Source organism: Arvicanthis niloticus, chromosome 15, assembly GCF_011762505.2.
Source record: "Arvicanthis niloticus isolate mArvNil1 chromosome 15, mArvNil1.pat.X, whole genome shotgun sequence".
Taxonomy (NCBI): Eukaryota; Metazoa; Chordata; class Mammalia; order Rodentia; family Muridae; genus Arvicanthis; species Arvicanthis niloticus.
The window spans coordinates 72,639,503-72,667,165 of NC_047672.1; the positions used below are offsets into that span (position 1 = coordinate 72,639,503).

Sequence of the window (27,663 nt, forward strand, 5' to 3'; positions counted from 1 at the left end):
CACAGAGCCCTGTAAGCAATCCTGCTTTGGTGTTCTTGGTGCAGATAGGAGCGCCCCACACTCAGCCCAGAGCCTTTTTTATTGGTGGCTCAACTATTTCACTTTCATGTGTCAAGAAATCTCCACACTGTTGCCAGCACCATGATGGATGCATATGTCTCTCCCAGGGCATCTGGGGGGCAACTTTCGAGTGCTAAGCACATGGCTATCACTTAACCACATTGCAACCTGCCCTGCAGGCTCTCCCTAGATGTGCTTTCAAACATCTGTAAATGATGAGGCAGGACATCTGTCCCCCTCCACAGTCATCCTGGCATGATTTCTCAGCAGTCTTTAATGGTTCATATTGCAGAATAAGGACAATTGGAGGTAGGAATGAGACAAGGACTATCTGGGCAAGGCTTGGAAAGGAAACACTCAGTTGGACACATAGGAATTACTTTGGTGTTTCCAATCAAGCCTTGAGCAAATCCTGGCATTGTAAGGACAAGGTGCTTGATGGCTATGTCCCAGGAGAGTCTCCAGGAAAGGGTACCTCAGCTTCCTGTCAGTACAGGGAGAACATTAGCAGGGAGCTGAAGGCTGTACCCCGTGACATCATCAGTACCTTCTTGGACATTCTATTGCCTCCTAGAGAGTCCTTGGCATCCCCTGTGATGTCACCATTGTTGTAGCAACTACAAGTGTAGCAACGTGTCTCATTCAATATCTGCAGGATACTGTAGAAACATGTTTTCTCGAGTGAGGAGATTTTTTCGGAGAGGAGAGGAGACAGAGAGGAGGGAAAAGAGGAAGGAGGCTGGCCTTTCAGCTGAGAGTAATGAAGGACGAAGGAGGTGGCCTTGGCGAATGTGGAGTAAGTCCTGGGCAGTGGATGTTGAGAATCCGGGCAGGGCTGGGCTTGAGCTGGCCTTTTGAACAATAAGGCACAGGAACTGGAGTCTCTAGGAAGCAAAAGGATTTCCATGATTATCACAGTTCTTGAACATGAATGATTTCAGAACATTACTTTCTCCATCCCTAAGGCAAGAGATGGCCAGTCCAAAGCTGTTATTCTGTGCACTCCAAGTCTTTACTTTTACTGGGTATTATGGGTGTTTCATGGGGACAGAGTTTTATCAGCTGGAGTCACAGTGGGTCTAACCTATGCCAATTTAGGGCAGGATATCACTGTACTTCACTCCCGTGGCTTCTTATATCTTCAGTGGCAATGTGACAGTAGCACCAGAGAGAGATTTGTGCTCCTGGCAATGACCTTATGTTCTCAGAACTCCTCTGACCTCCTCTTTCTGAAAGTAGTCACCTTAGCTTTCTTAATCACTGGTCCTGGGCAGTAAGCATTGCTCTATTGTAACCAAACACCTGTCAGACTTGATGCACCCAGACAGAGACTGGATCCTGTTGCCCATTCTAGGGGGTTGGTGTTTCAGTAGGAAGAATTGATCAGTGTGTTGACCATGTCCTTCCCCTGCATGACATTTTAATCCCATGTCCTGGACGTAGAGTAACAGGGTAGGAGATCTGAGCACTCTATGCACTCAAGGACCTGTGAATTCTGAATTTACCATCTGCCTTGTGAAACCACAGGACTGAGGTCTCTAAAGCCAAGTTGAACTTTGTACAGTTGATAAGAATCCTGAAGAAGCCATCTCTCTGGTCATTATAAACATGTGTATAGAGACCGAGGAAACACCTGGCTGCTAACATCTCCTGGTCTCTGTTGAGTGATGGGAGAGCTGAAATTCACTGAGGTGGCACCTCAAGCCTGAGCAAAATTCTTTGTTGTGTTGTTCAGCTCCAGACATGTTTTCCTTGTGTTTTGGCCTCAGGGAAGTTGTTGGTAACCATATACTACTTCTAGCTTAGGGCCACTGTCTTGTGGCCCACACTGCCCAACACTCGGGGCTAAGTGCACTGGTCAAGAGAGAGAGAGTAGAGATGAAGGGGCAAGAGATGGGGAGGATGGAGACAAGACTGCGGGTGTGGCCAAGTCTCATTTACTGTCTCTTGTCTCCTCTATTGCATCCCTCTCATCATCTCCTCTTAATGTCTCCTTCTCATTGTCGTCTCTACTGCCTCCCTCTAAGTGTCTCCTCATTGTCTTCTTAGTGTCTCCTGTCTCTTGCCTCCCTCTTATTGTCTCCTCCTATTGCAAGGAAATCCTGGGTATTTATAATCACAAGCAGGGGTACACAGCTGAAGACTCTTTATCATGTGCACCATGCAGCTGGGGTCACTAAACAGCAAATCAAGATATGTGGGCAAAACTAGATGTTTACCAGAATGTGCTCAGCTGTTGTAGGCTGTTGAAAAAGAAGTCTCCTATCAGGGTAATATGGTTCGAGGTGGCTGCAAGGTTGACAGTCACTTTCTGCTAAAAGTCGGCTTCCAACATGTGGTCTGTATATACTCTATGCATTCTCATTATGCAAGTTCATTGGGTTTCCTCTACCTGCAGGGGTTGGCAGAAGGACATCATCCCCTGCAAGTGTCCTCATGAAGAAGCTGGTCAAGAGGGAGGAGGAGAGGCTGACAGAAGGGCTGCAGCTCATTACCCAGAAGGGAAAGGAAGAGAGAGACCAACTGATCCTTCTCACGGAGGAGGCATCCATTAAAAAAAGGTGTGCATTGCTCCAAACCCTGTGGTGTCAGTATGGAATCTGTACTGTCACTCTCATCCATTTAAGGTGGTAGGTTCCAGGAAGCTATACCTCCAGAACATCCCTGTGCCCTACCTCATGTCCCTAAATACTTCTTAGAGGAAAGGCAGAACCTGAAGCTTGGTCAGGAGAGAGTTGGGAAATGCACTCTTCTGCTTCCTCCAATGAAAAGTTGAATTGTGGTCTGAGGAAAGAAGTCAGGGATGGAGGTAGTGGAGAGTGAGTTCCCAGCATGCATTTGGAAAGCCCTTAACAAGCTGTGGCTTTGTGAGGTTCTAGGTGCTGTTTATGGTGAGTCTTTGTGCTTGGATGTCAGGTGACTGAGTGCTGGATGCTCCTGGCAGCAGCTGGAGGGGACTGGTCCCACATTGTTCATCTCAGTGCTTGAGTAGAAGGCCTGAGCCTCACGACAGTTCTTCTGTGTCTGTCTGCCTTATACTCTGAGACAGCAATGTTGCATGCATTTCTTCTGCATCTCATTGTGCTCTCTCTTTTGCTATCTCTGTTCCTATTTCTCATCCTCTGACTCTGTTCCCTTTTCTCATTCTTGTGGGTTTGTCCAATTTTGTGAGTTCAGGTATGTGTGTGCACATGCACATACACCTGCATACAGTTTGTACATTTCCATTTCCCTCCACACTTTGGAATCTAGGGTTCTGTGATTTGGCCTGGGGATTTACCTGTACAAGAGTTTCAGGGTGATGTGAGTGCCGAGGTCTGGGAGGCCCCACTATACATTGCACTGCTCTTTGCCTAGGTCATCACAATTGTCCATACATTTGTATTCCTTGGGGAGATTATAAAGCTGTGGAGATGTCTGGTCTCATCTCAAGAATTATGTGTAATGTCTGTCTCTACACTGTAATTATCCAAGATGTAGAATCCCTTTTATGAAAACAGACTGGACAAATACTTGTGGCCTAGGATCTTGAGAACATACCTCTCTAGACTGCCCTCCAACCCTACAAAGTGAACATAGGGCACCCTCCATCTTGAATCCTAACATTTGCTGTGCTGGTGCCAGGATAAAAAGTTTCCAAAGGTGAAGCATGTGCCAGTAAATAGAATCAAGAATGTGGTCTTCCCAGGCTGGGGTAGTACAGAATCCAGGCTGAGTTCATGTGTTCCTGAAAGCCCATGTTCATGGAATCCAATCTTCCTGGGCCAGGTCCTTCCCCAGCCTAAATCCACAGTATGAAGTACTGAAGTACAAAGAGAAGGTCATGTCTTTTCTGCACAACTTAGAGATGGACACTTTCAAGGCCCATGAAACCCAACAGCAGCTCAAGAAAGAGATTAACTTCTATAGGTAAGTACTGGTCAGGGAGACCTGCATTTGTGGAATGGCCATTTCTGCATTCCTTTGACTCTGGACTAGAGAGTCTGAAGGTCTGTGTCTCTCCCTTCTGCTTTTTAGCCATGAGTGTGCCTTGAGCCTTTCGGACTACATCTTCATAAGTCTGAAAGAGACTGTTACACCTCCCAGCATTGGTCAGGCATCCTCAGGAGCCTCTCCATAGAACAGTGGTTCAGATCCTGAGAGGTTTATTATGCAGTACTCTGCCTCTGGGACTAAGGCAGGGTGTTACAGAGCTGAGTGGGATGGAAAACTTAGATAGTATGCCTTCTCCTTGGTTCTACTGACCTATGTTGATGGTATTTGCCCGCTACAAATTGATGTTGCCTAAATGCATTGGGCTGTCATGGATAGATGGAGATCCCTCTTCCTTTTTTTGAGAGACATGGGCCTTATTGTTATTTTGGCTGCAGCAATCATTTTTTTCTTCCCTCAATTGGCTGTTTCCTGTTTGTGTAGCTGTGATGGGTGTAGGAGGTATATTGTGTTAGATCTTCATGGGAACCTGGGTCCTGGTGGAGTTAATGGCACTTGAAGGTAGTAATGGGCGGAAGTTAGAGGCTGCAGGATCTTCCTATGCAGATGTTGTTTCCAGCAACCTGCAGAACCGGATAGTGACTGAGAAGAATCTTGTACAGCAGCATTTGGACACACTGAACCAGGCCATGTACATTGACTTTCATGTAGTCCAAAAATATTTGCTTGACTTCAACCCAAATGATAAAGAGGAACAGGAGAAGACCAGCAACCTCCAGACCCAACACCATCAGGTACGGACAAGCATCTGAGTTTGACTAATACTGTCTGATGACAGTTGCACATTGGATCCATCTTTGCTTTAGCCCAGCACCTTTCTAATCCATACTCCCAACTAGCCACCCACCTCATGCAATGTAGTTGTTCATTGCTCTGTCTATTCTGAAGTATTTCGGGATGTTTTTGTGAGACACTGAATTATGGGCAAGTGTACCTTGTTGCTCTGCTTGAAGCTGCAGTCCAATAAGTTTAACTGATAAATAACCTGTCACATTCCTGCATTTTGTCATGATAGGAGGGTTGCTGTGCAGAGCTTTGAGTGAGTTCTGGGTCCTGAGACAGGGTCATGCAGAGGTTCATGTGATATCCCAGGTCCAAGCACCTTGGAGGGATTATAGCCCAGTGCAAATGTCAAATGAGTAGTTCTCATTGTTCTTGACATGGGTGTCATGTGGCCTTCTCCTTTCTTCCTTTAACCCAATGAGCTCTTTTCCACTGCCCTGTTCTTGGTTTGCACTGATAGAAGTCTGAGAGGCAACTTCTTTGCCCATGTTTTTGTGAGTGTTGCTGAATATTTGCCCTGCCTGCAGATTTAGCAGCAATGGTTTCAGTTAAAAGATCAATGCTGACTGTCTTGTTGTGGTGGTGGGAGGCAGCAGCCTGAGAGCTGACATGCAGGTGCCCACCAAGCCTGTGTCTTAATAACTGCCTTCCTCTCCCAGGTCTCAGAAACTGCAAGAGGGCTGAAATTGGCCACATCCCAGAAAGAGCACCCCCTGCAGGACGAGTTGCCACCTTCCCAGGAGAATGAGAACCTGACTGAGCAGGAGCTTGAGATCCTGACTAAGCAGGAGAATGAGATCCTGACTGAGCAGGAGCTTGAGATCCTGACTAAGCAGGAGAATGAGATCCTGAGTGAGCAGCAGGAGCTTGAGATCCTGACTGAGCAGGAGAATGAGATCCTGACTGAGCAGGAGGAGCTCCTGACTGAGCAGGAGAATGAGATCCTGACTGAGCAGCAGGAGAATGAGATCCTGACTGAGCAGGAGAATGAGGTCCTGACTGAGCAGGAGGAGCTTGAGATCCTGATTGAGCAGGAGAATGAGGTCCTGACTGAGCAGGAGGAGCTCCTGGCCATGAATCAGTCTCTACGTAATCAGATTGCCTCGGAGAAAGAAAAGATCAACCACCTCCGAGCTGAGATTTCAGAGATCCAGAGCCGCCAGCAGCATGGACAAAGTGAGATGGAGGAATACTCCTCTGACAGTGAGAGCGACAGCAAGGATGAGGAGGAGCTACAGATCATTCTGGAAGACCTACAGAGGGAGAATGAAGAGTTAGTAATCAAGAACGATCACTTGAACCAAGCAGTTCACGAGGAACGGGAGGCCATCATTGGGCTTCGAGTGCAGATCCGGCTGCTCCAGATGCAGGGAGCTAAGTCTGAGCAGCAGCTACAGGAGGAGGAGGAGCCTGAGAGGCAGGAGGGCACAACCCCCTTCCCCCATGATGATATCCTGGAGGCGAGAGCAGCCAAGGAGGAGGCAAAGCCCTAGCCCAGCAAAGACTGAAAGGAGACACCCATCTGAACTGCTGGCCGGGCCCTGTGCATCATATATTAAGCAAGAGTCAGCTGCCTTTCCTTTCCTGCTGGACATTCTGTAAAGGTTCTCAGAGACGCTCCCTCTTGCACACATCTGACTCTGAGTCAGGCTCAGGTCCTGGGAAGATGAAGGGCTGGACACATGGGGGGGGGGGGGGGGGGCTTGCAGGGAACACAGGCATTTCCAGATAGTGTCAGCTTATTTGAAAATTAATTTTGTTTGTTAAAAAATAACTATTTTTAAAAAGCTGCTAAGCTCCATCCTCAACAGACAGAGAGTTCCTTGGATAAATCTTCTTCCACATAGTTCCTTCATCAGTGTGAGTAAGCCCTGAGTCTCAGCCAGTGAGCCAGCCTGACTGATTTGGGCTCTGATTCCCTTTCCTGTCCTTTCAAGACCAGTTGAGAGAGAATTGAAGTGACTGTTGCCACCAACTGTCCAAGAGGAGAAACAGCTATAGTCTGTGCTGCTAAGTGTGCAGTGAGAGAAAGCTGCTCAACCATGTTTTCTTTAGGGTTTGCTTCAAGTTTTGTTTTTCATTGTTTGCATTTTTATTATGGCATAGGGAAGTTATATGTTCTTGTTATTATTTTTCATTTTTGGTTTTTGCTTTTAATTCTTTATATTAACTGTTCTTTTTTAAGCATGTTTTTTAAAGTTTCATTTATTTATGAATAAAAATTGATTTGCAACTCTTGACTCTTAAGACCATCTTCCTTATTCATGTGTTCTGTCCCCTCCTGTAGACCTAGAACACACAGGCAAATTTGGATCTCTGTAAGTTCCAGGCAGACTGGCCTACATAGAATATTCAAACCACCAAGGGTACACAAGGTGATGATGTCTTTTTAGTGGATAATGTAGCTTCCACCATGGATACACACTTTATGATGGAGTGTGCAGCTGTGACCACGTGTTCCTGATGGAGATCAACATGTTCAAGGGTGGAGCCTTGGAGGGACAGTTGAAGCTGCTCTTTTGTCATAGCAGACAGATCTGGGAGTCCATTGAGGATTGGCTTCTTCCAGGTGACTCTTATGCGATATATGGAATGGAAGTGACTGATGGAGACTGGACATCAGTCAGAGAGTTAAAGTGTTGAGGAAGTGTTAATCCACAGTCACTGGCAAAGCAGAACATGTAAAAGCTCAGCAGCCAGAGCATCAGGGAAGCAGCTTTGGTTCCTCTCTCCCATAGGTCTTCAGCTTCTTATGAGCTGATCCTGACATCAAAGCCTTCATCAGTAGCATGCTAGAGGATAGATGAGACGAGATTTATACCACTCACTTGTTACAGTTGTATTTGTGGGGGTCACCTTGAATATCCTAGTACCTGGAGGGGACTTGGTACTCACATCTGGGTCCTCACAACAGTGAGTGGTGTGTTTGGTAAATCCTACCAGATGCATATATTAACCTGGAGTTTTCTATTGGCACACATGACATGAGTCAATAGCTAATGTCAGCCTTTAGAAGACTAACCTGTCATTAAGGTACAATGTAGACTGAGGTTTGTTATTTTCTCTCCCATCTAGCTAAACATTCTCAATCTTGAAAGCATTCGGTAAGCCATTCTCATGAGGCAGTCTTGAGATGGCAACAGTGTCAGCTGAGTGTCTTCATCCAGCCTACCCTGTAATTGTTATAGAAGAAGATTTGGGTTCCAGACCTGGAATGTGATTTAGAGGTGGAGTATTTGCCTAGCTTACAAAACATAGTAGGTTGACCCCTAGTCTGGGGGGCTACAGCGGAAAAACAATAAAATAAAGAACCCAATTGTATTTGAGGTGTAACCTACAACAAAAGGAAAATCCCCATAGGTGCTTTCAAGTCACTCTAACCACTTGGGTACCCCACAAACCCAGCATCCTCCATGGATTCCAATTTTGGTGTATTTTTATTAATGCACACATAATTCAAAGTGTGCAAAGAATGTGCACAATGTCAGGAATGCACCCCCCCACATACACACAAACATACACATACACATCACCGAGATCATCAATGCAGATAAAGAGCTCATGAAATACCTTGGTTTGAGATGATCAGCTGATCAGATGGATCAACTGGTATCCATCCATGGTGCCAAACTTAGAAACATGAGTTCCTTCCTTGAGAATAACATGGAAAAAAACATATCTCCCACAGACTTCCTCTGATCTGTGTGTTTGGGTGTGTGTGTTTTGGTGTGTGTATGGGTGTGTAACTGTTTGCATTCATGAACCCATTATAACCATTTTGAATATGACTCAGAAGACCAACTAATGTTGAGGTGTGTACAGACCTCTGCTAATATATTATGGCATCTTGCAGGTATCACTGACATAGTGGGCTTCTTCAATTCACTCTGCAACCAGACTATGGAAGGTTTTCAGTGTGGCTGTCTTTTGCATCACCCACCCCAGAGAACAGCAAGAGCTTCATTCATTACATGCTGCAGTTCCATAGGCGAGGAAAAACCTCATTCCAATGAGAGGGTGGTAGGATTTGATGGCAGGAAAGAAATCAAAGATCAAATCAATCAATTAATAAACAAAGAGAATAATATAAACAGTTATGGAAACCAAGAGGTGGTCTTTGTGAAAATCAACAAGATATACAAGCCCTTACTGACACGAAATAAAAGCCAGAAAAACACTACCCAAATTTACAGAATCAGAAATAAAAATGGGACATAACAACAGACACAGAACAAATTAAAAAAATAATTAGGTGTAACTTCAGAAGCCTGTGGTCCAAAAAAATGGAAGATCTACAGGAAATGGGTAATATTCTAAATAGATACCTATTACTAAAGTTAAATCCAGATCTGGTAACATAACTAAATGATCTTGTAAACCCTAAGAAAATAGAAACAGTCATCAAAAGTCTTCCATATCCCCCTCCCCCAAATAAAAGGCCAGGACCACTTAGGTTTAGGGCAGAATTGGACCAGACTTTTAATGAAGACCTAAGACCTATAGTCCTCCAACTATTCCACTGAATATAAATAAAAGGAATATTGTCAAACTCCTTTTCTAAAGGCCACAATCCAACTGGTAACTATATCACACAAAGATACAACATGAAATGGGAATTAGAGAGAAACTTCCACCATGAACATTGAAGGAAAAACACTCATAGAATCCAAGAACACATGAAAGACAGCATTGAAGATGTCCAAGTTGATTCATCGTAGGGATACAGGGGTGGTTCAATATAGGAACATCCATAATTCAATCCAGAAAAATAACCCACTCAAAAAAAACTACATTGTCATCTTATTAGATGCTGAAAATCCTACATATCTACTTGTAAAAATCCTGTGGAGTGGGGGGATACAAGATGCATACCTATATATAATGTAAAATAATATATAATATAATTAATATATATATTATAATTATATGTATAATAATAATATAATATAATATAAAAGCAATAAACTCAAGCCAATAAAAACATCAAATCAATGAAGAAAGGGAAGCTCAGGAACGAATCAGGCACTCACACCCTGCCCCTACAGAATACCACCCTCTTCCACCCCATCCTTATTGTTTGTTGTTGTTGTTGTTATTGTTTTGTTTTGTTTTTGTTGGTTTTTTCTTTTGGTTTTTTTGGTTGGAGAACACGCTGGTTCTGTTCCCAGGAAGACTCCATATCCTGATCCATTCGAGAGGAACCACTACACTCATAGCAGTGGGTAAGAACCGTCTCCCACTATTCTATGCCCAGAGATATAAGTGGGAGCCTGGGGAACTCAGGACCCATCAGCTACCCAAACCCCACACCTCTAGAATACCACCCCCTCAACCACTTACTTGGTCCTTTTGGCTGGGGCAGACACCTAGCTGGTCTGCTCCTAAAAAGCCATCATATCCTGAGCCATCCTTGAGAAACCAGTGCACTCAGAGCAGAGAAGGAACAACTGCACTCAGTGCAGCAGGATTTAAGGATCCCTCTGCCCCTGGCCCAGATACCGTGGTGGCTAGAGTAGTCTTCCAGCCGATCCAATCTCCTCTGGAAACTGAGTCTGGAGGCACCCTAGGGAGGTCACAGACAGCAGAGCTGCAGAGGTACCCAAGAAAGGTCAAGGACTGCAGAGCTGCAGGCATCCTAGAGAGGACACAGCCCACAGAGCTGCAGAACAGGGGACACCATATCCTGAAGCATCATAGAGGAGCAACTACATTCAGAGCAGCAAACACCTAGCTGGTCTACTACTGTGGAGACATCATGTCCTGAGATATCCTAGAGGAGTCACTGAACCCAGAGCAGCTGGAGCTCAGGATCATAGAGTCATCTGGACCCCTAGAAGTTCTGACACAAACAAGATAACTGGAAAGGCAGACTCCAGTCAGAACCAGTGAGTGTGAGTAGCACTACAGCTACCCAAATGGCGAAAGGCAAGCATAAGAACATAAACAACAAAAACCAAAGTTGCTTGGCATCACCAGAACCCAGTTCCCCCACCATAGCAAGTCCTGAACACCACACCACACCAGAAAAACAGGACTCAGAATTAACATCACTTCTCATGATGATGATGGAGGGCTTTAAAACAGACATGAACAACACTCTCAAAGAATTTGAGGAGAACACAGGTAAACAGGTAGAAGCCCTTAAAGAAATGCAAGAAAACAAAACCAAACAGCTGAAAGAATTACACAAAACTGTCCAGGATCTAAAAATTGAAGTAGAAACAATAAAGAAATCTCAAAAGGAGACTACCCTGGAGGTAGAAAACCTAGGAGAAAGATCAGGAGTCATAGACACAAGCATCACTAACAGAATACAAGCGATAGAAGAGAGAATCTCATGCACAGAAGATACCATGGAAAACATAGACACAGCGGTCAAAGAAAATGTAAAATGTAAAAAGCTCCTAACACAAAACATCCAGGAAATCCAGGACACAATGAGAAGACCAAACCTAAGGATAATAGGTATAGATGAAGGTGAAGACTCCCAACTTAAAGGGCCAGTAAATATCTTGAACAAAATTATAGAGGAAAACTCCCCTAACCTAAAGAAAGAGATGTCCTTAAATATACAAGAAGCCTACAGAACCCCAAATAGACTAGACCAAAAAAGAAACACCTCCCGCCACATAGTAATCAAAACATCAAATATACAGAACAAAGAAAAGATACTAAAAGCAGTAAGGGAGAAAGGCAAAGTAACATATAAAGGCAGACCTATAAGAATTACACCAGACTTCTCACCAGAGACCATAAAAGTCAGAAGATCCTGGACAGACATCATTCAGACGCTAAGAGAACACAAATGCCAGCCCAGACTACCCAGCAAAACTGTCAATCATTATTGATGGAGAAACCAAAATATTCCATGACAAATCCAAATTTACACAGTATCTCAACACAAATCCAACACTTCAAAGAATAATTGATGGAAAACTCCAACACAAGGAGGTAAATTACAACCTAGAAAAAGCAAGAAAGTAATCTTCCAAAAGCCATAAAAGAAGGTAGCTACACAGACATATCTCCACTGCCAATAACAAAAATAACAGGAAACAACATTAATTTCTCCTTAATATCTCTTAATATCAATGGACTCAATTCTCCAATAAAAAGACATAGACTATCAGACTGGATACGTAAGCAGGACCCAACATTTTGCTGCATTCAGGAAACTCACCTTTGTGAAAAAGACAGACACTACCTCAGAGTAAAAGGTTGGAAAACAATCTTCCAAGCAAATGGTCCCAAGAAACAAGCTGGAGTAGCAATTCTAATATCAAATAAAATCATTTTGCAACCAGAAGTAATCAAAAAAGATAAAGAAGGACACTTCATATTCATCAAAGGAAAAAAGTACCAAGAGGAACTCTCAATTCTGAACATCTATGCTCCAAATGCAAGGGCACCCATATACATAAAATAAACTTTACTAAAGCTTAAAGCATACATTGCACCCTACACAATAATAGTGGGAGATTTCAACACCCCACTCTCAGCTATGGACAGATCATGGAAACAGAAACTAAACTGAGACACAATGAAACTAACAGAAGTTATGAACCAATTGGACTTAACTGACAACTATAGAACATTTCATCCTAAAACAAAAGAATATACCTTCTTCTCAGCACCTCATGGTACCTTCTCCAAAATAGACCATATAATTGGTCACAAAACAGGCCTCAATAGATACACAAAAAGATTGAAATAATCCCTAGTACCTTATCAGACCACCATGGACTAAGACTATCTTTGACATGGACAAAAACAACAGAAAGCCCAAATACACTTGGAAACAGAACAATGCTCTACTCAATGATATTTTTTTTTGATATTTTTCCTATCTACAAAGGCCTATATATAGGTTAACCCAATCACAAAAGAACACACATGGTATTTACTCACTGTTAATAGGACGTTAGCCCAAAACCTTGGAATAGCGGAGACTCAACCTGCAGACCTCATCAAGCTCATGAAGAAGGAAGACCAAGAGGGGATGCTTCAGTTCTACTTAAAGCGAGTAACAAAAATGCTCAAGGGGGCAAATATGGAAACAAAACATGGGACAGAAACTGAAGGAGGGGCCATCAGGAGACCATTCCACCTGGGTATCCATCCCATGTACAGCCACCTAAGCTAGACACTGACCACTGGGATTGGACAACTTATCAGTAGCCTTGTGAATACTGATTCTGCCTTTTTCAGCAGCCATTGATTGTCTATAATTCATTATTTAGGGGTAGAGCCTTGTGACTATTCCCATTCATGGTAGTATGTCAGCTGGTTGAATCATCGTGTGGGGCTTGTTTAGGCAACCATACTGTTGTAATTTCTAGTGTGTATTATCTAGCTTGCTTATATGTGTAGATCAGGACTATATTTCCAGGGAAACGTGTTGCCTATAGCAGGGAGAGTTCTTACATTAATCAACAACCAAGACAACCCCCAAAGGCCAACCTGCTCTAAACAATCCCTCAAATGAGTCACTTGACAATTAAAGCTGACTAGAACAGGCAAGTATAATGTGGTAAGTATTGATGAAGAAAGTAAGGAGGTTCTGTATGAGCAAGCACATAGGAGGGTTCCTACCTAAAGGTACAAACAAAGGGGACTGTGACACATGCAGAAGCAACAGCTCCTGAGAAAGGTGACAGTATAAAAGTTTTCCTCAAAATAAAAAACTCAACATATTGATGGCTATAATTGTTTGAATAAAAATGGCACCCATAGGCCCTTATGGTGTGGCACTATTTGGAGGTGTGGTCTTGTTGAAGTAGTTGTGGCTTGGTTGGGATAAGTGTGTCACTGGGGATAAGCATTGAGATCTCAGATGCTCAAGCCAGGCCCAGGATGCCATTCTTTCTTCTTGATGCCTACCAATCCAGATTTAGAACTCTTAGCTTCTACTCCAGCACCATGTCTACCTATGTGCCACCACACTTCCCACCATGAAAATAATGAACCAAACCTTTGAAACTGTAAGCCAGCCCTAGTTAATGTTTTTCTTTATAAAAGTTGCCATGATCATGGTGTGTCTTCACAGAAATAGAAGTCCTAACTAAGACAATGGCTGATGTTAGAGTGGGAGTAGATAGAGCTAAAAAATCAGGTAATGTCAAATTGGTCTTCAGCCTGAGGGTATTGAATCACTTACCACGTTGGAATTTTTTAATAATCACTTGAACAAGTGGGGAAAACAGATGATAGAGTGAGCTTGATGAGATAAGATTATTTGATTTTTTTAAAGATTTTCATTCCAATGCAAATATTCCATGATCTAATGGAATAAACCACATGTATGTTTCATAAGTAACCATTCAAAGCAGTCATAGATGATAGTAAGCTAACTTCTTGTTGCTACACCAGTATAGATAGATGGCTGTTCTAAGTGCTTTATCAGTGCATTTAAAAGAAATACCAGCCCTTATGACACATACTTTATTTGAATTATCATAGCTTTCTACCTTATAGGCAAGGAACATGAGACACAAGAAGTAGAACCACTCTGCAAGTGAAAAGTTTGCAGCAGAAGGTCAGAGTGCAGTGCTGCTAGGGTCTTGCAATTTGAGGTGTGGAGAAATGGATACTCTCATCTCCATGGTTTAGAAGTCTCAAGTCCTATAGGAAGCATTTCCAAGGTGATATGAACATAGATCCTTTTTCATGACCAGAAGGGACAACTGTATAATCTGTATCTACATTTGGGATACACACCAGTAAGAAAAAAGTTAAGAAGATGAAGACAAAGGAGAATAGGAGCCATGTCAAACTCTTTCACTGGCTGAGCTCAAAAATCAAAATTGTTTGTCATAAACAGTAAAAGTTTCTGGTTGGGTTACATAAAGCTTTTTAAAAAACTTCCCCCCTGGCCCCACCACCACCCAATTAAAATTGGCTAACCAAATGCTCTTTTAGAGTAATAAAATCAGAGGCAATGTGAGTCTATGATCATGTTCTTTACAAATAATTAGTGGTTATTTCCTTTAATTGTAATTATTCTAGATTCTCAACAGAATTAAAGTAGTTTCAGTAAATGAATTAAATGCACAACAGATGGAAGTTAGGCTTTGAGATTCCAGGCTTCATGGTGCTGAACGTTACCGTTCTTGTCTAAAATTGCTATTAATAACAGCTCTTTCTAGGGACCCTGATGCTCAAAAGAATAAACTCCCCACTTTTGTAATTTTTTCAAAGAATTGGTCCCTGAAAATTGGAGGCCATTAATGTACCACCACTCCATAGAAACTATCTGCAATTTATTTAACCTATTTGTCACAGTCAACATTTTAAATCCCTGTGTGTTAGCTCAGTTTAGGGAAGCCCTAATGATCTAAACAAGAAATGTTTCTGATCTTATTGATTGCACTGGTAAAACATTATTCAAGAACCTGAGAGCCTATGTGACTTTTCTTTCTTCGTTATCTGTTCTGCCCTCTACCCCCAGCTCACATAGTACATTATCTATATATGCAAAATGCATGCAGCATACAGTAATATATCTAATGTAACACACTACAAATATGGTTCTTTGTTTACAATTCTGATCTTTTATGGGTCCAGCTACTTTCTTTGTCTCAGTTAGAAAATTGATTTTGATTTTTTTCTTTATTAAAGTACTCAGTGAACTTTTATGTAGTTGAAGAATTTTTCATTCATTTGTTTGAAAATATTGGTGTGCCTGCTGTTCTAGGTCACAAGGTGGAGATGCAAAAATAACTTTAAATTTTTAGCATGCAATAGGACAAATTTTGAGGTGCCTGTTAAGTTTAACCTGATTTAAATATGACACAGCATAAACACATTTTAAAGCATTACACAGTATCATGTTGATGTGTACAATTTTTATGCTTTTATAAGTCAGTTGAAAATAATCCAACTTAAATTTTAAAAAGAAAGAAAATAATTCTTGTCTTCAAAGCTGAGGGCCTGTTTGAGAGTACCATGATGAATGCAATCCCAAGTTGCCAGGGAAAAGAGAAAATAGCAGATTTGGGGCTCCATCTTCCCAGCATGTTTTGCTTTCCCAATGCTTCTACCACAAGCTACCACAAACTTGCTGGCTTGGAGCAGCAAGTTTTTTTTTTTTATGACCTTGTAATTATGGAGAAATTTGAAGCATGAATCTCACCAAACTGAAGTTGTTATGGGTTTGAATATAAATGGTTGACTACCTGGAGGCTCATGCACTGAAGGCTTGGCCTGCAGCTGGTAGCTCTACTTTAGGAGGTTCCAAAAGTGTAAGTGGTGGAACCCAGATACATAGCGTATGTCACTTAGGATGTGTGCTTGAAAATCTCTTCCTCGTTTTCTGCTTTCTGGTCATCCCAAGGTGAGTACTCTCTCATATCTATACCACTGTTACATTACAAGACATTGTCTAGAACCAGAGCCAACTCACCATGGTCCAAAACCCTCTGAAAGCATGAGTTAAATTCTTTTTTCATTGTTGTTTGAGGTCATAGTGATCATAGTGATATTAAAAAGCTTACACAAAAAAAATCAAAGTATTAACAAGCCTCCATGGGAAGTCCAGGGAAGGATATATTTTCTTGTCTGTTTCAGTTTCCGGAACGTTCAACATTCCTTGGCTCTTGACCCCCTTTTCATCTTCAAAGCCAGCAATCACAGAGCCCCAACACCTGTTTCTGGTTCTCTTTGATTTTTACCTATCTTGCCTTCCCTTTCATTTATATAAAAAAAGTTTTTATACTAAAATCATTAAAATGTTCAAGATAATTTTTTATCTAAACATTTGTAATTTAATAGCATCTACAAAACCTGTTTTTACTATGTTAAGGAAGTGTATTTTTAGGTTCTGGGGATTTAGACATTAACATACTTGAGTGCTACTCTGACTGCCAGTTTCTAAGTCACTTTAGCCTCCCCACGAGTCACCTTGGTTCTTAATACCAGAACCCAACAGGTTCAAGAGGTGGGTGGCATCGCTTGATCTTAGGGTGGTTAGGCACCTATCCAACCCCAAGAGATGGAAAAGTAGCTAAAAAAAAAGTCTTACTCCCTTTTGTCTTGTCTTAAAACAAAATAGAGTACATGTTCAGTAGTCATCATGGGCCTAAAGAATAGACAAAAATAAGAGAGATAACAATAATACTTCTGATTCAGTTTCACAGGACCAATGGCAATAACAGCCTGCCCCTAGATTTCACATATTAAAATCTATTATATGGAAAAATTAATATTGGTTAGCAGGTTTTCTGTAACTTCTGCCAAATACATTTCTAATCAATATCCTTGGGTTTGTTCTGCTCTACTTCTGTTAATACTACTCATTTATGGTCACCTCTTTTTCCCTCAGTAAATGCTAAGTAAGTTCATTAATGCAAGGAAAGCACAGCCCAGTGCATAGTGCCTACCAATCCTTGCTCCCGGTATCACTGTTATCATCTCCCATACTGAATGAGTGCTAGAAATAGTAACTTCGTATTCATAATAATTTATAATAAAATGAGAGGATATAACTTCTGGAATCAGGTAACTAATGGTTGGAATGTACTAAAATTTTGTTTTCCCTCCAATATGCATGTTTTGGAATGTCAAACCCAAATATAATATCACATTAGGAGGTAAGCCCTTTAGGAGGTAGTTAGATTGTGAAGATGGAGCCCAGAGAAATGAGATTAATGTCCTTATAATATAAATTTTACTTTGCCTTCTCTTTCTCGACTATCTATTAAGTACAGACATAAAAAGACTATAGTAAAAATAATGCCCTGGGGGTTGGGGATAGGACTTTGCCAAGACCCTAACCATGCCAGCATCCTGACTTCAGACTTCTGGCCTCCAAAACTATGAGCAATTAATTTAAGTTGCCCAGTGTACGGTGTTTTTGTTGCAACAGTTCAAATGGACTATGGTCCTTCTTCTTCCCCACCCATCCCTCTCCCTTCTACTTGCTTTCTCTGAAGAAATATGCTTTCAAAGTCTGGTCTGATCTGTGGAGACAAAGAAACTTGGGAGCAGCCTCAAACTGTGCATCCAGAATAACATGGGTCTCTCAGCCCACGTTTCCAACAGCAACTGAATTCTGACAACCTGGGCAAGTGTGAAGACAGATTTTCCTGGTCAAATCTAAACCTGGCCACATCACTGAAAACACCTTAATTTAGCTTGTGGCAGTTAGATAAACTCCATAAATTCATGAGCTCTGGGAGTTGTCACTAGTTAATCAATTTTTGTTCAAGCCATTAAGATTGTGAGTGATTTGTTACAGAGTAGTAAATAACTAATTTGTTATCAAATAAAGATGTATTGAATAAAAAAAAAAACAGTTGTTGAAATTTTAAGAATACATAACAGGTAGAAGTAGGGTAATAAGGAGAAGTGTTAGGAAAGATTCCATGGGAAAGGAAATATATGAGCTGAGAATTATGAATAAATGAGGTAAGTAAGACACACCCAACAGAGGAATCAGTATCCATAAGGCAGGGTGTATGATAGGATGGGTGAGCTAGTTAATTTACCACATTACCAAGCAAACCATTGTGAAAGAAGATGGAGAAAAGGTGAGGCACTCGAATAAAAGGAACTTTCTGTGAGCATTGTTCTCTACACAAGGAGCAGAGAAGGCTTTCCAGTACTGAGGATGCACCAGTGATAGCTATAGAGGAAGATGGAGTAGAGGTGGAGAGGAAATAGATGGAAGCAGACCCACTAACTAGAATACTATCAAAATATATACAGGATGAATTGAGGCAGTCCAAGCTACCATGAGGAGTGTAGGAAATTCAGAAGACTGTTGATTTAAGAGAATTTTTAGGACAATGAGACCCTAGGTGACAAGATTTAGCTACTTAGTTAGTTGCAGGCTTTGACAAGATGTTACGTTGTCATAGAAACAGCATAAGGCTGAGCTAGAGAAATGAATTAGTGCACCCACAACACAAAGGGAGAAATGATACAGGGTGACCTTTTATTAAGCACGTACCTCGTGTAGCAAGCTAGAGATCATCTTTTTCCTTACGGTATCACATTTATTTCTTAAGAGGAGTTAAACACAATCTATCCTATCTTATTGAGAACAAAGCAGAGGCTCAGAGAAGTCAAATAAGGTATCTGGGCTCACACTCTTGAATGGTAGAATCAACAAGTAGACCAATGTGCTTCTCCAAGCCTTATACCATTCTACATCCCATAGTATCTTGAGAAATTAACCACATAAGAGGACAATGACAGAGTTCTAGGAGGAAAAGGAAACCCAAAGATCTAGGTAAGTACAGAAAGAAATAGACCTCAAGTCATGGGAGATGGAGACCTGAGGGAGTTGGTGCCCCAGAAGCAAGAATAAAAAATAGCTTCAAGATGGAGGAAACAATCAGGATGGACCCTACAGCACTGGGGTGAAGAAGAAGAGGGGATGGTGGGGACATCTGGAGTAATGGCAGTGATGTCACACTAAAATGGTGGCGCTTGAGGCAACAGTTGAATAAATGAACAGAGACAACGAGTTTAGGAAACATATTCCCAAAGTCTGGCTGGGAGAAGAAGGAGAAAGATGGAAAGATGCATAAGGGATGCCTAGTGGTCTGAAGCAGGTGGTAGACTCTAAACAGGATCATTGTTGATGGGAAAAAACATATTAGGTGACAGAAGAAAACTCTGCTTTATGAGATATGAATGCCCTTCCTTCATTCTCTAAATTTAGCATCTTCTCTGTGTAACCGGGGATGGTTCTGCTTTTACTGTCTGAAAGGCAGTGATCTCTTTAATTCTATCATTCCTTGTGTTATTACAAACTTAATCTCTCCAAACCTGTTTTTTTGCTCCTGAAGGGCTGGTAACAGATTGCTAATGGAGTCTTCACTTCCAGCTTCCTTGCTGCTTCCAGCTTCCACTTCCAGCTGCATGCTGGCACACTGTGTAACCCTCTCCTCTGCTTAATGTTGGCTCTTTTCTATTTCCTTACACCCAGATACTAAGAGTTCAAGAGATGATTATGTTCCTGTTTGTATCTGCCTAGCCTGTTTGTTCACATAGTGGGTATATAATAAATGTGATAATGCATGCACAAGTCACTGTGAGCCTCCTGGATGAAGTCTTATATTCTTCTAACAGAAGAGGAAAAGCTCTATCTTGATATTTAATCCCTGTGATCGACATGTTATAGGTGAGACTGAACCATTATATCAAAAATCCTTCATCAGATTTTTACTGTGTAAAATCATTATAGTGGCATCTGAACAGACTGTGACTTAGAATTAAACAGTATCTCTGAAAGAAATCCCTGGCTCTTCTCTCCTCTGGGCTGTAAAGATGTGCTTTGATGAGTATGAAAGAACAGAGTCATTTTCAATTCTCTGTGTTATTTGTAAGCAGCCATTAGCAAAGGGAATGAATTAAATAATAGCATAGTGATGGCAAGCTGATCAAGAAATCTGACCCAGAAATGAATCCATTAATATGTTTCTGATTTTAGAGTTAGATTAATTATCAAATTAAAGTAGCTGTGGGTAAAGTGATCATTCAGCTCAATGTAAACTGCACTCTAACTTCTTTTCTCCCCTCTGTCTGGAAACCTAATCTGATGTTTAATTTTAAAGTGATATAATAGTCATTAGGTTGGTATATGCAGGACAATCAACTAGCTCGTGAATACTGAACAAGCTTCCAGCAAGAAAGCAGGAAGGTATATTCAATTATCCACATAAGCATCTTTTGATATAGTGATGGGTTTGTTTCTTCTTGTTTATCAGTCTTGGTAAGGTCACTTTCTATCAGGTAGCCACAGCATCTGTACACTTCGAGAAAATCTGCCCTCCTTCAGTATGAATGGTCAGATATTTCCCAAACATTTAGATTCAGGGTCAAATTAAATAATTGTAAGATTGCTGCTACCCTATGCTATGAATACCATCCCTCACACTCTCTCCTATTTCCATCAGTTGGTAGCTAGTCTGGTGGTTGTGTCCTCTTTCAAGCCAAAGGCAGGAATACCAGAGGTGGGGCTGCCTTTCTGAAAGGCTGAAGAACATTTTTGACTATGTCATAAATTTTCATTGCTGTAGTATTTAGAGGCTATGTGCCTGAGGGGGCTGTCCATCAGCAGAGACATAAAGCAGTATTCTTGGCTGCATGTGATCAATAAATATCCCTTGGCCCTTCCGTAAATAGCGGAGACAGTGACCTCAGTGTCACAGAAAACTTCTAATTTGGATAATTACATTCTGCTTCTCCCTGTTGCTCTTGTGGCTTAAATAGAAAATGGAATTCTTCATCTTTGCTCATCAACTGCTGCTTAAGTTACAATGCTGCGAGGTGTTGCTGTGAGCTGTTAAACATCTGCTGAGCCCTACTTTGAAGGTGGCTGCTTTTTAATTGAATTTTACTTTAATTGACTTGAACACACTCTATAGGTAATAAATCTGTTTGCAAAATACTTTCAAGTCTATTTAGATAAAGAGATTCATATAAATATCAAAACACAATAATTACTATTTGGAAAGATGTTTGAGGTATATTTTTCTTAAAAGATAGTTTGTAGATTTAATAAAGGATACACATTAGTGCTTTTCTTTACAGATCCAAGAGATTTGAATGCATAAATCAGCCAGTGAGTGTGTTCTTAACACCTGTTTTACAGATTTGGGCTCAGCAAAGAGACACAAACCAAGCTGTTCCCACTAGAAGTCAGACCTCTTCTCTTCTCCAGAAAGGTAAGTATTGTAAGATCTCTCTCTCTCTCTCTCTCTCTCTCTCTCTCTCTCTCTCTCTCTCTCTCTCTCTCTCTCTCTCTCACACACACACACACACACACACACACACACACACACACACACACACACGCATGTGGAATGGAGACAAGGTGGGGCTATCAGATGCTCTTCTGACCCAAACCATCTGTCTCTTTACTGTCACACAAATATCAAAAATTTCACTATTAAAATTCTGTGCAGTATCCCCTGAAGTGCAAATTCATGACTTGAAAGGGCTTCCAAACTATTGTGTGATTTTACAGGCTTCCATGGGTTATGTTCCAAATCAAGGAGACAGCAGAGAAAAATACAAACAAGTTATGTCTGGAAACTGGACGGGGAAGGAAAAACAGTAGCTGCAGAGAGTGCTTGCTTGCTTGCTTGCTTGCTTGCTTGCTTGCTTGCTGCTGCTGCTGCTGCTATTTTAAACATGGTGAAAGATTAAAAGAGGGTGAGATTCTGAGCCCAGACAGAAAAGTCAGCCTTTAAATGCAAAAAAGGTGGGACTAGTAAATGTCTTTGGCTATTATAGTGTTTATAGGTAGACAAGAGGCAGTGTGTGCTGTCAGGTGCAAGACTGGTAAATTGGTGGAAGCTAGGTAAGGGAAGTAAAGATCAGCTAAGGGAGATCAACTAGAAAAGACTGAAAAGTGCAGACTGGTCACTAGTCAGAGAAATAAAACCCAAAATAACAGCAAAGTGCGTACTGAGCTCTTAGAAAGGTGGAGACGGCTATAGTGGGGGAGTTTGAGGAAGAAATGATTCAGACATTCTTAAAATTAAATAGGCTTGAGTTGAAATTAGAGCTCATTGTGCCAAAACTCTCCTTCAGAGAAATATGTCAACACTATCAGTTTGGTAACTGATACTCAATCGAGAACTCCAATTTAGACTTTCTTCTCATTTCTGGCTAGTGATCTCTGCACTTGCTCCTATCTGCTGCTGGCAGAAGCTTCTCTGATGATGACTAGAGAAGGCATTGATCTATAAATATATGAGGATATCATTAAGAAATATTTTATTGATTTTTTGTTTGGTTCTACCTTAGAGCTGAACTTGAAGGGTATCTTTGAGCTAACTAGTCTTCAGTTCTGGGCTATGCTGGAAGATTAGGGCATGGGCCTCAAGTTAACCCAAACACTGATTAGCTACTCATTCCCACATGCTCTGTGCCACCATTGTCCCAGCAATCTTGCAGGCTGGACAGATTATAGGTGGAGGGTTTTGTTGGTGTCTAGATTTCTCTTTTCATAGCCTGAGAAGTACCTGCTCATGCCAAATAGATTAGGCTGTGGGGGTAAAGCCTTTAAGTCCACACCAGCTCCACCTTTCTATTTGTTACAACAGCAAGGAAGTTGTCCTTGGCAAGGGGGCCCCATTGTCAAAATTCTAGATACAACCACATTCGTTTCACAATCCACAATTGGCTTTTGATCCATAGTTTGAAGAATGTTCTTTGATATTTGCAGTGGTTCATACACTCTTAACATGAAATGTGGTGAAGTTGTATTGTGCTCTACCATCACCAGAAAATATGCTAGGCAGCAAAGAGTCTGATGATGAAGAATAAATTCAAAAGGTAATGAAAAAGAAGGCCTCTGAAAAAGTAGCTTCACATCTGCTCTGCTTTCCAGAGTTTAACATCCAGAGGGTAAGAACAGAAAGAAACTGAAAAACAAGAACATGTACGAAGGAAAGTAGGGAAGGAGAAAGCATGGAAGGAGACAACTCAGTGATCACAAAGGTGATTGCAGACCATCTCTGACCCAAGCGTGAACAACACACAGTCATTTGCTAAACAAAAATAACTAGGGATTACTGCTAAAAGCAGCAGGTACATATGGGACTCCTCTAGTACTGAGACAGGTGTTTATTTGAATTGCTGATGGTCCACAATGAACATCTTATTTTAATTACTGGTGAAGTCAGATCTAATTTTGTCATGTCAGGAATTCAGAAGTTTAAGGAAGTCAAACCTTAGGAGCAAAATAGAAAGTGATGCCTAAAATATTAAATTATTGTCACTAAGATATTCATTTACCTCATATCCTGTCCTTAGTGAATTCTTTTGAAGGATCTCCATTTTGTGTCCTCAGGCTACTCATCAAGAGATGAAGACTGTGAAGGGAGTAGAGAGTGTTGGGCTCAAAGCAGGTATTCCAGAAAGAAAGTTCAACAGCCTGCGCAAAATGACTCAGGCTCTTTGTTTATGAGAAACAGAAAAATAATAATTTAATCAGAAGAATAAAGAAGGGCTGGAGAAATGTCTCAGCAATTAGGAACATGGGCTGTTCTTCCAGAGAACCTGAGTTTGTTTGACTGTACTCACATGGTGGTTCACAACTATCTGTAACTCCAATTCCAGGGAATCTGATGCCCTCTTCTGGCCTTAGTGATCACCAGGTATTCATATAGTACACAAATATACATGCAGGCAAAACAGTCATAAATGAAGAAAATAAAAAGAAAGGAAAGAAGGAAGGAAGGAAGGAAAGAAGAAAGGAAGGAAGAAAGGAAGGAAGGAAGGAAGGAAGGAAGGAAGGAAGGAAGGAAGGAGAAAGCCAGTACTGATTGGTTGGTTTACAAATTGAAGTAAGCATGCAGGAGGAAGAGGGTCCAGAGAATGGTGGTTTAATCTAACAAGAACCAGTCAAAATTTCTTCAAAGGACTATCGCTTTAGTAGTCCAATTTTACATATGTCTCTGTTCAACTTAGTCTCCAATGACCTAGGCTGAGTCACCCTATGGATATCAGGATAGCCCTCTTTGCTAAGAGATTGCACTGCATATTAACTATTCTACCCAATATGTCTGTGCCCAATGAGAGAGGGATAATCCTGTAGAGCAGTGAGTCTCAACCTTCCTAATGCTACAATCCTTTAATACAGTTCCTCATGTTGTAGTTATCCCCAACCATGAAAGCATTTCATTGCCGCTTCATAACTGAAATTTTGCTACTGTCATGAATTATCATGTAAATAGCTGATACACAGGATATCTGATGTGCAACCTATAGGTTAAAAAGCATAGCTGTAGAGCAAAACTGGGACATAACTGAGAAAATAATGTCTAGATTTATATAGAGAAGTATCACAGGATATAAACCAATACTGCCATTAGTGAATCTAAGTAATAAAGAAGACAGTAATGTAAATGAAGCCTTAGGGGGTCCAAAGAAGTCAGCTGATGTGAGGTCTATACATGTCCCAAACCTGAGGCAGATATTCTTGACTATTTACATTCATTTTCAGGACTGAATTTGGAATTCAAATTAAACAATATTTGGATGGAAGACATACAACTTCACTGGGCTCTCTTAAACAGAACATCAAAGAAGCTCTTTGTAAATAAATCATATTGCTATAAATGTTACATAAACCTTGAAGGACTGTAATAGCTATTCAATGTGAAACTGTGTTAAAGTACAATTAGTAGCAAATGCTGAATACATATTTATATGCAAAGTATATGTATATGTATGTATATATAAATAATAAATTGCCATAGCGTTGGGAGTCATAGAACAGCTTGGTTTATTCTTCCCGTTGTCATGTACCATGTGGTCCTGTATTTTTAATACACTTCCAGCACAAATTTGGCATCCCCCAAAACCAACAATAGGTGATTATGGAAAATACTAGGTTATTTTAAGATTAACAGACTGAAGATTGTTTAAAGATAAAACAGTCCTGTAATATCACTTACTTGAGTCATTAAACACTACATAGCTTGAAATCCATCTTTTCATAAGTTTAAGATATATGACAATAAAGGCACCAGCATACAAGCTCAAACACAATGTTATAGACACTCACTTACAATGAAAATCTGTTCTAATATTTATATGGTCCTGTTTCATTGGGTTTTACATGTGAGACACTAAGAAACCAAGAGAGGTGTGTCAGTTTCCTCTAATGTCAGCCTTATCTATATGACACTCCTTTAGAATATTGAATTTTGAAGAATTAATTTGACTTTCCCAGATGAAATAGTAAATTTTTCATGACTTGAGTTTTAGGGATAGACTCATTTTCATGAATGAAAGATTATTTCCATACCTCCTAGGTGTTCTTTTCTCAATAAGGTTGGTCTTGCATGGGAAATCAGCAATATCTTATCATATGGAGGACTGCAATAGAACCCTAGTCAGGGACAGAGAGTCATCTCTTGATCTTCAACATGGCTACTTGTCAGAAGGAACAATATATTTTTATCACAACTACATCACTGAGAATTACAACTTTAATTCGTATAAAAGGCGAGAGGCAGACAGAAGAAATTATTATTAGGTATTAGGCATTTGGCACTTGGAGGAAGAACTTGGAAGTAGTAGTAGGTACTTGAGACTCAAGACAGGCAACTAGGAATTAGACACTTGTACTTGAGTCTAGGAACTTGGAAGAAGAACTTGGCACTAGGGATTAGGAACTAGGGACTAGAAACTCAAGACTTGGGGCTTGGACTAGGAAGAGAGACTGAAGAATAAATGGAATTGAATCACACTCTGTCTGGTCTCCATTCTTCACATCCATCCTCACTCTCTCTCTTGCTGAACCCCAACCCCTGAACTGGAGTAGCTTGGGGCAGTGTTAGCTCTAACAATTTAGCTCCCAAGGCTTTTGGCAGTGCGGGTTCCAACACTGACAGAGCAGTTCTCAACATTTTTGGTGCCTAAAGTGGGGCAGCAAGAACTAGAGACCCAGTGAGGGAACATTACTGGAAGAAGGATCTGCTGAAAATTCAGAAGTGAAATGAAATTGATCATTGTGGGAATCTGCCCCTTCAAGAAAGGTAAGTCATGTTAATGAAAATGGGGCAAGAAATAAGTCAGCCTGAACTCAACTCTCTGTTTTTGTTTTGTTGTTTACTGCTCACATGTCTTAATTATCTGCTTTTGTTTCATTTCTTAAATGCTATCTTTCATGTTCAAAATAAAAAGAAATGTGTTTATCTGAAATTAGAATCTAAAGTACAACTAAAGGTTGATGACGATGTGTCAGAGCCAGATTGTGCTGACGTAGAGGAAGAGGTAGTCAAATATTACAACCCTGGATGGCCCTCTTCCCGAAGACCCCGTCCCTATGCCCCTCCACCTCCAAGTACTCCCCCAATGGAGATGGTGGTTATAGATCCCAGATAGGAGTTACAGGAAAAATATCTGTTCTTAAAGAACAAATAGAGTTAGAAAAAGAGTATCAGGACTTAACTAATCAGCTACAAAAATTAAAGACAGGGAAGATGTCTCGAGAGGTAAACTGCAAAAATGCCCTGGCTCCTTGTGTTCCTCAACCAGGAGTCCAAAGGCAGTCCCTGTCCCCTAACTTAAGATTAGCTACAGATCATGGAGAGAAGGGAGACGCTGAGGCTTTCCCTATATCAGAGACCAGAAACAACCAAGAGGTTGCTTGGAGACATCACACAAGATTTAATTTTCAAATTATTAAGGAATTAAAAATGCAGTTTCACAATACGATGTCACTGCTCTCTTTACTCTTGCAATTTTAGAGTCTGCCACAGAGGAGTGGCTGACTCCTAGCAATTGGAATACTTTAGTGAGAGCAGTTCTTAGTGGTGGTGACTATCTTATTTGGAAATCAGAGTATTATGAGAATGGTAAAGAAACAGCTAGGAGAAACATTCAGGCAGGCAATGGTTGGTCCTTTGATGCCTTAGTAGGAGAAGAGCACTAGTAGTATCATCTTCTAGTGATAACCAGATGCAATATGACCCAGGCTTATTTGCTCAATAAATGCAGCCATAAAGGCTTGGCACAAACTCCCAGCAAAGGGAAACCCTGGTGCATCTTTAACAGCAGTCAGACAAGGACCTGATGAACAATTTTCTGATTTTGTTCATCGATTAATGACAACAGCAGGGAGGATTTTTGGTAATGCAGAGGCAGGAGTAGATTATGTGAAACAACTTGCATATGAAAATACCAATCCTGCCTGCCAAGCAGCCATTAGACCCTACAGGAAAAAGATGGACTTAAGAGGGTATATCAGACTCTGTTCTGACATAAGTCCCTCCTACCAGCAGGACTTAGCTATGGTGGCTGCCATGCAAGGACAATCAGTAAGAGATTTTTGGCTAGTAGAAACCAAAAGGCCTGTTT

General features: G+C 41.0%; 1 protein-coding gene across 1 annotated transcript; it reads left to right on the forward strand.

Moving 5' to 3' along the window:
* Nucleotides 1-658: 658 nt before the first annotated feature.
* Nucleotides 659-7,075, forward strand: LOC143434479 (uncharacterized). Its single transcript, XM_076913204.1, has 4 exons — nucleotides 659-856; nucleotides 2,459-2,621; nucleotides 3,829-4,787; nucleotides 5,496-7,075. Exons 3-4 carry the CDS (start codon nucleotides 4,515-4,517, stop codon nucleotides 6,327-6,329), a joined length of 1,107 nt encoding a protein of 368 aa, XP_076769319.1. The 5' UTR covers nucleotides 659-856; nucleotides 2,459-2,621; nucleotides 3,829-4,514; the 3' UTR covers nucleotides 6,330-7,075.
* The last annotated feature ends 20,588 nt before the right edge of the window (nucleotides 7,076-27,663 follow it).

Excerpts from the sequence above, each read along its gene's own strand:
- LOC143434479 (XM_076913204.1), top strand. The coding sequence starts at position 4,515 with ATGGGAACCTGGGTCCTGGTGGAGTTAATGGCACTTGAAGGTAGTAAT. Across the intron at positions 4,788-5,495 it reads TCCAGACCCAACACCATCAG|GTCTCAGAAACTGCAAGAGG; the intron begins GTACGGACAAGC and ends TTCCTCTCCCAG.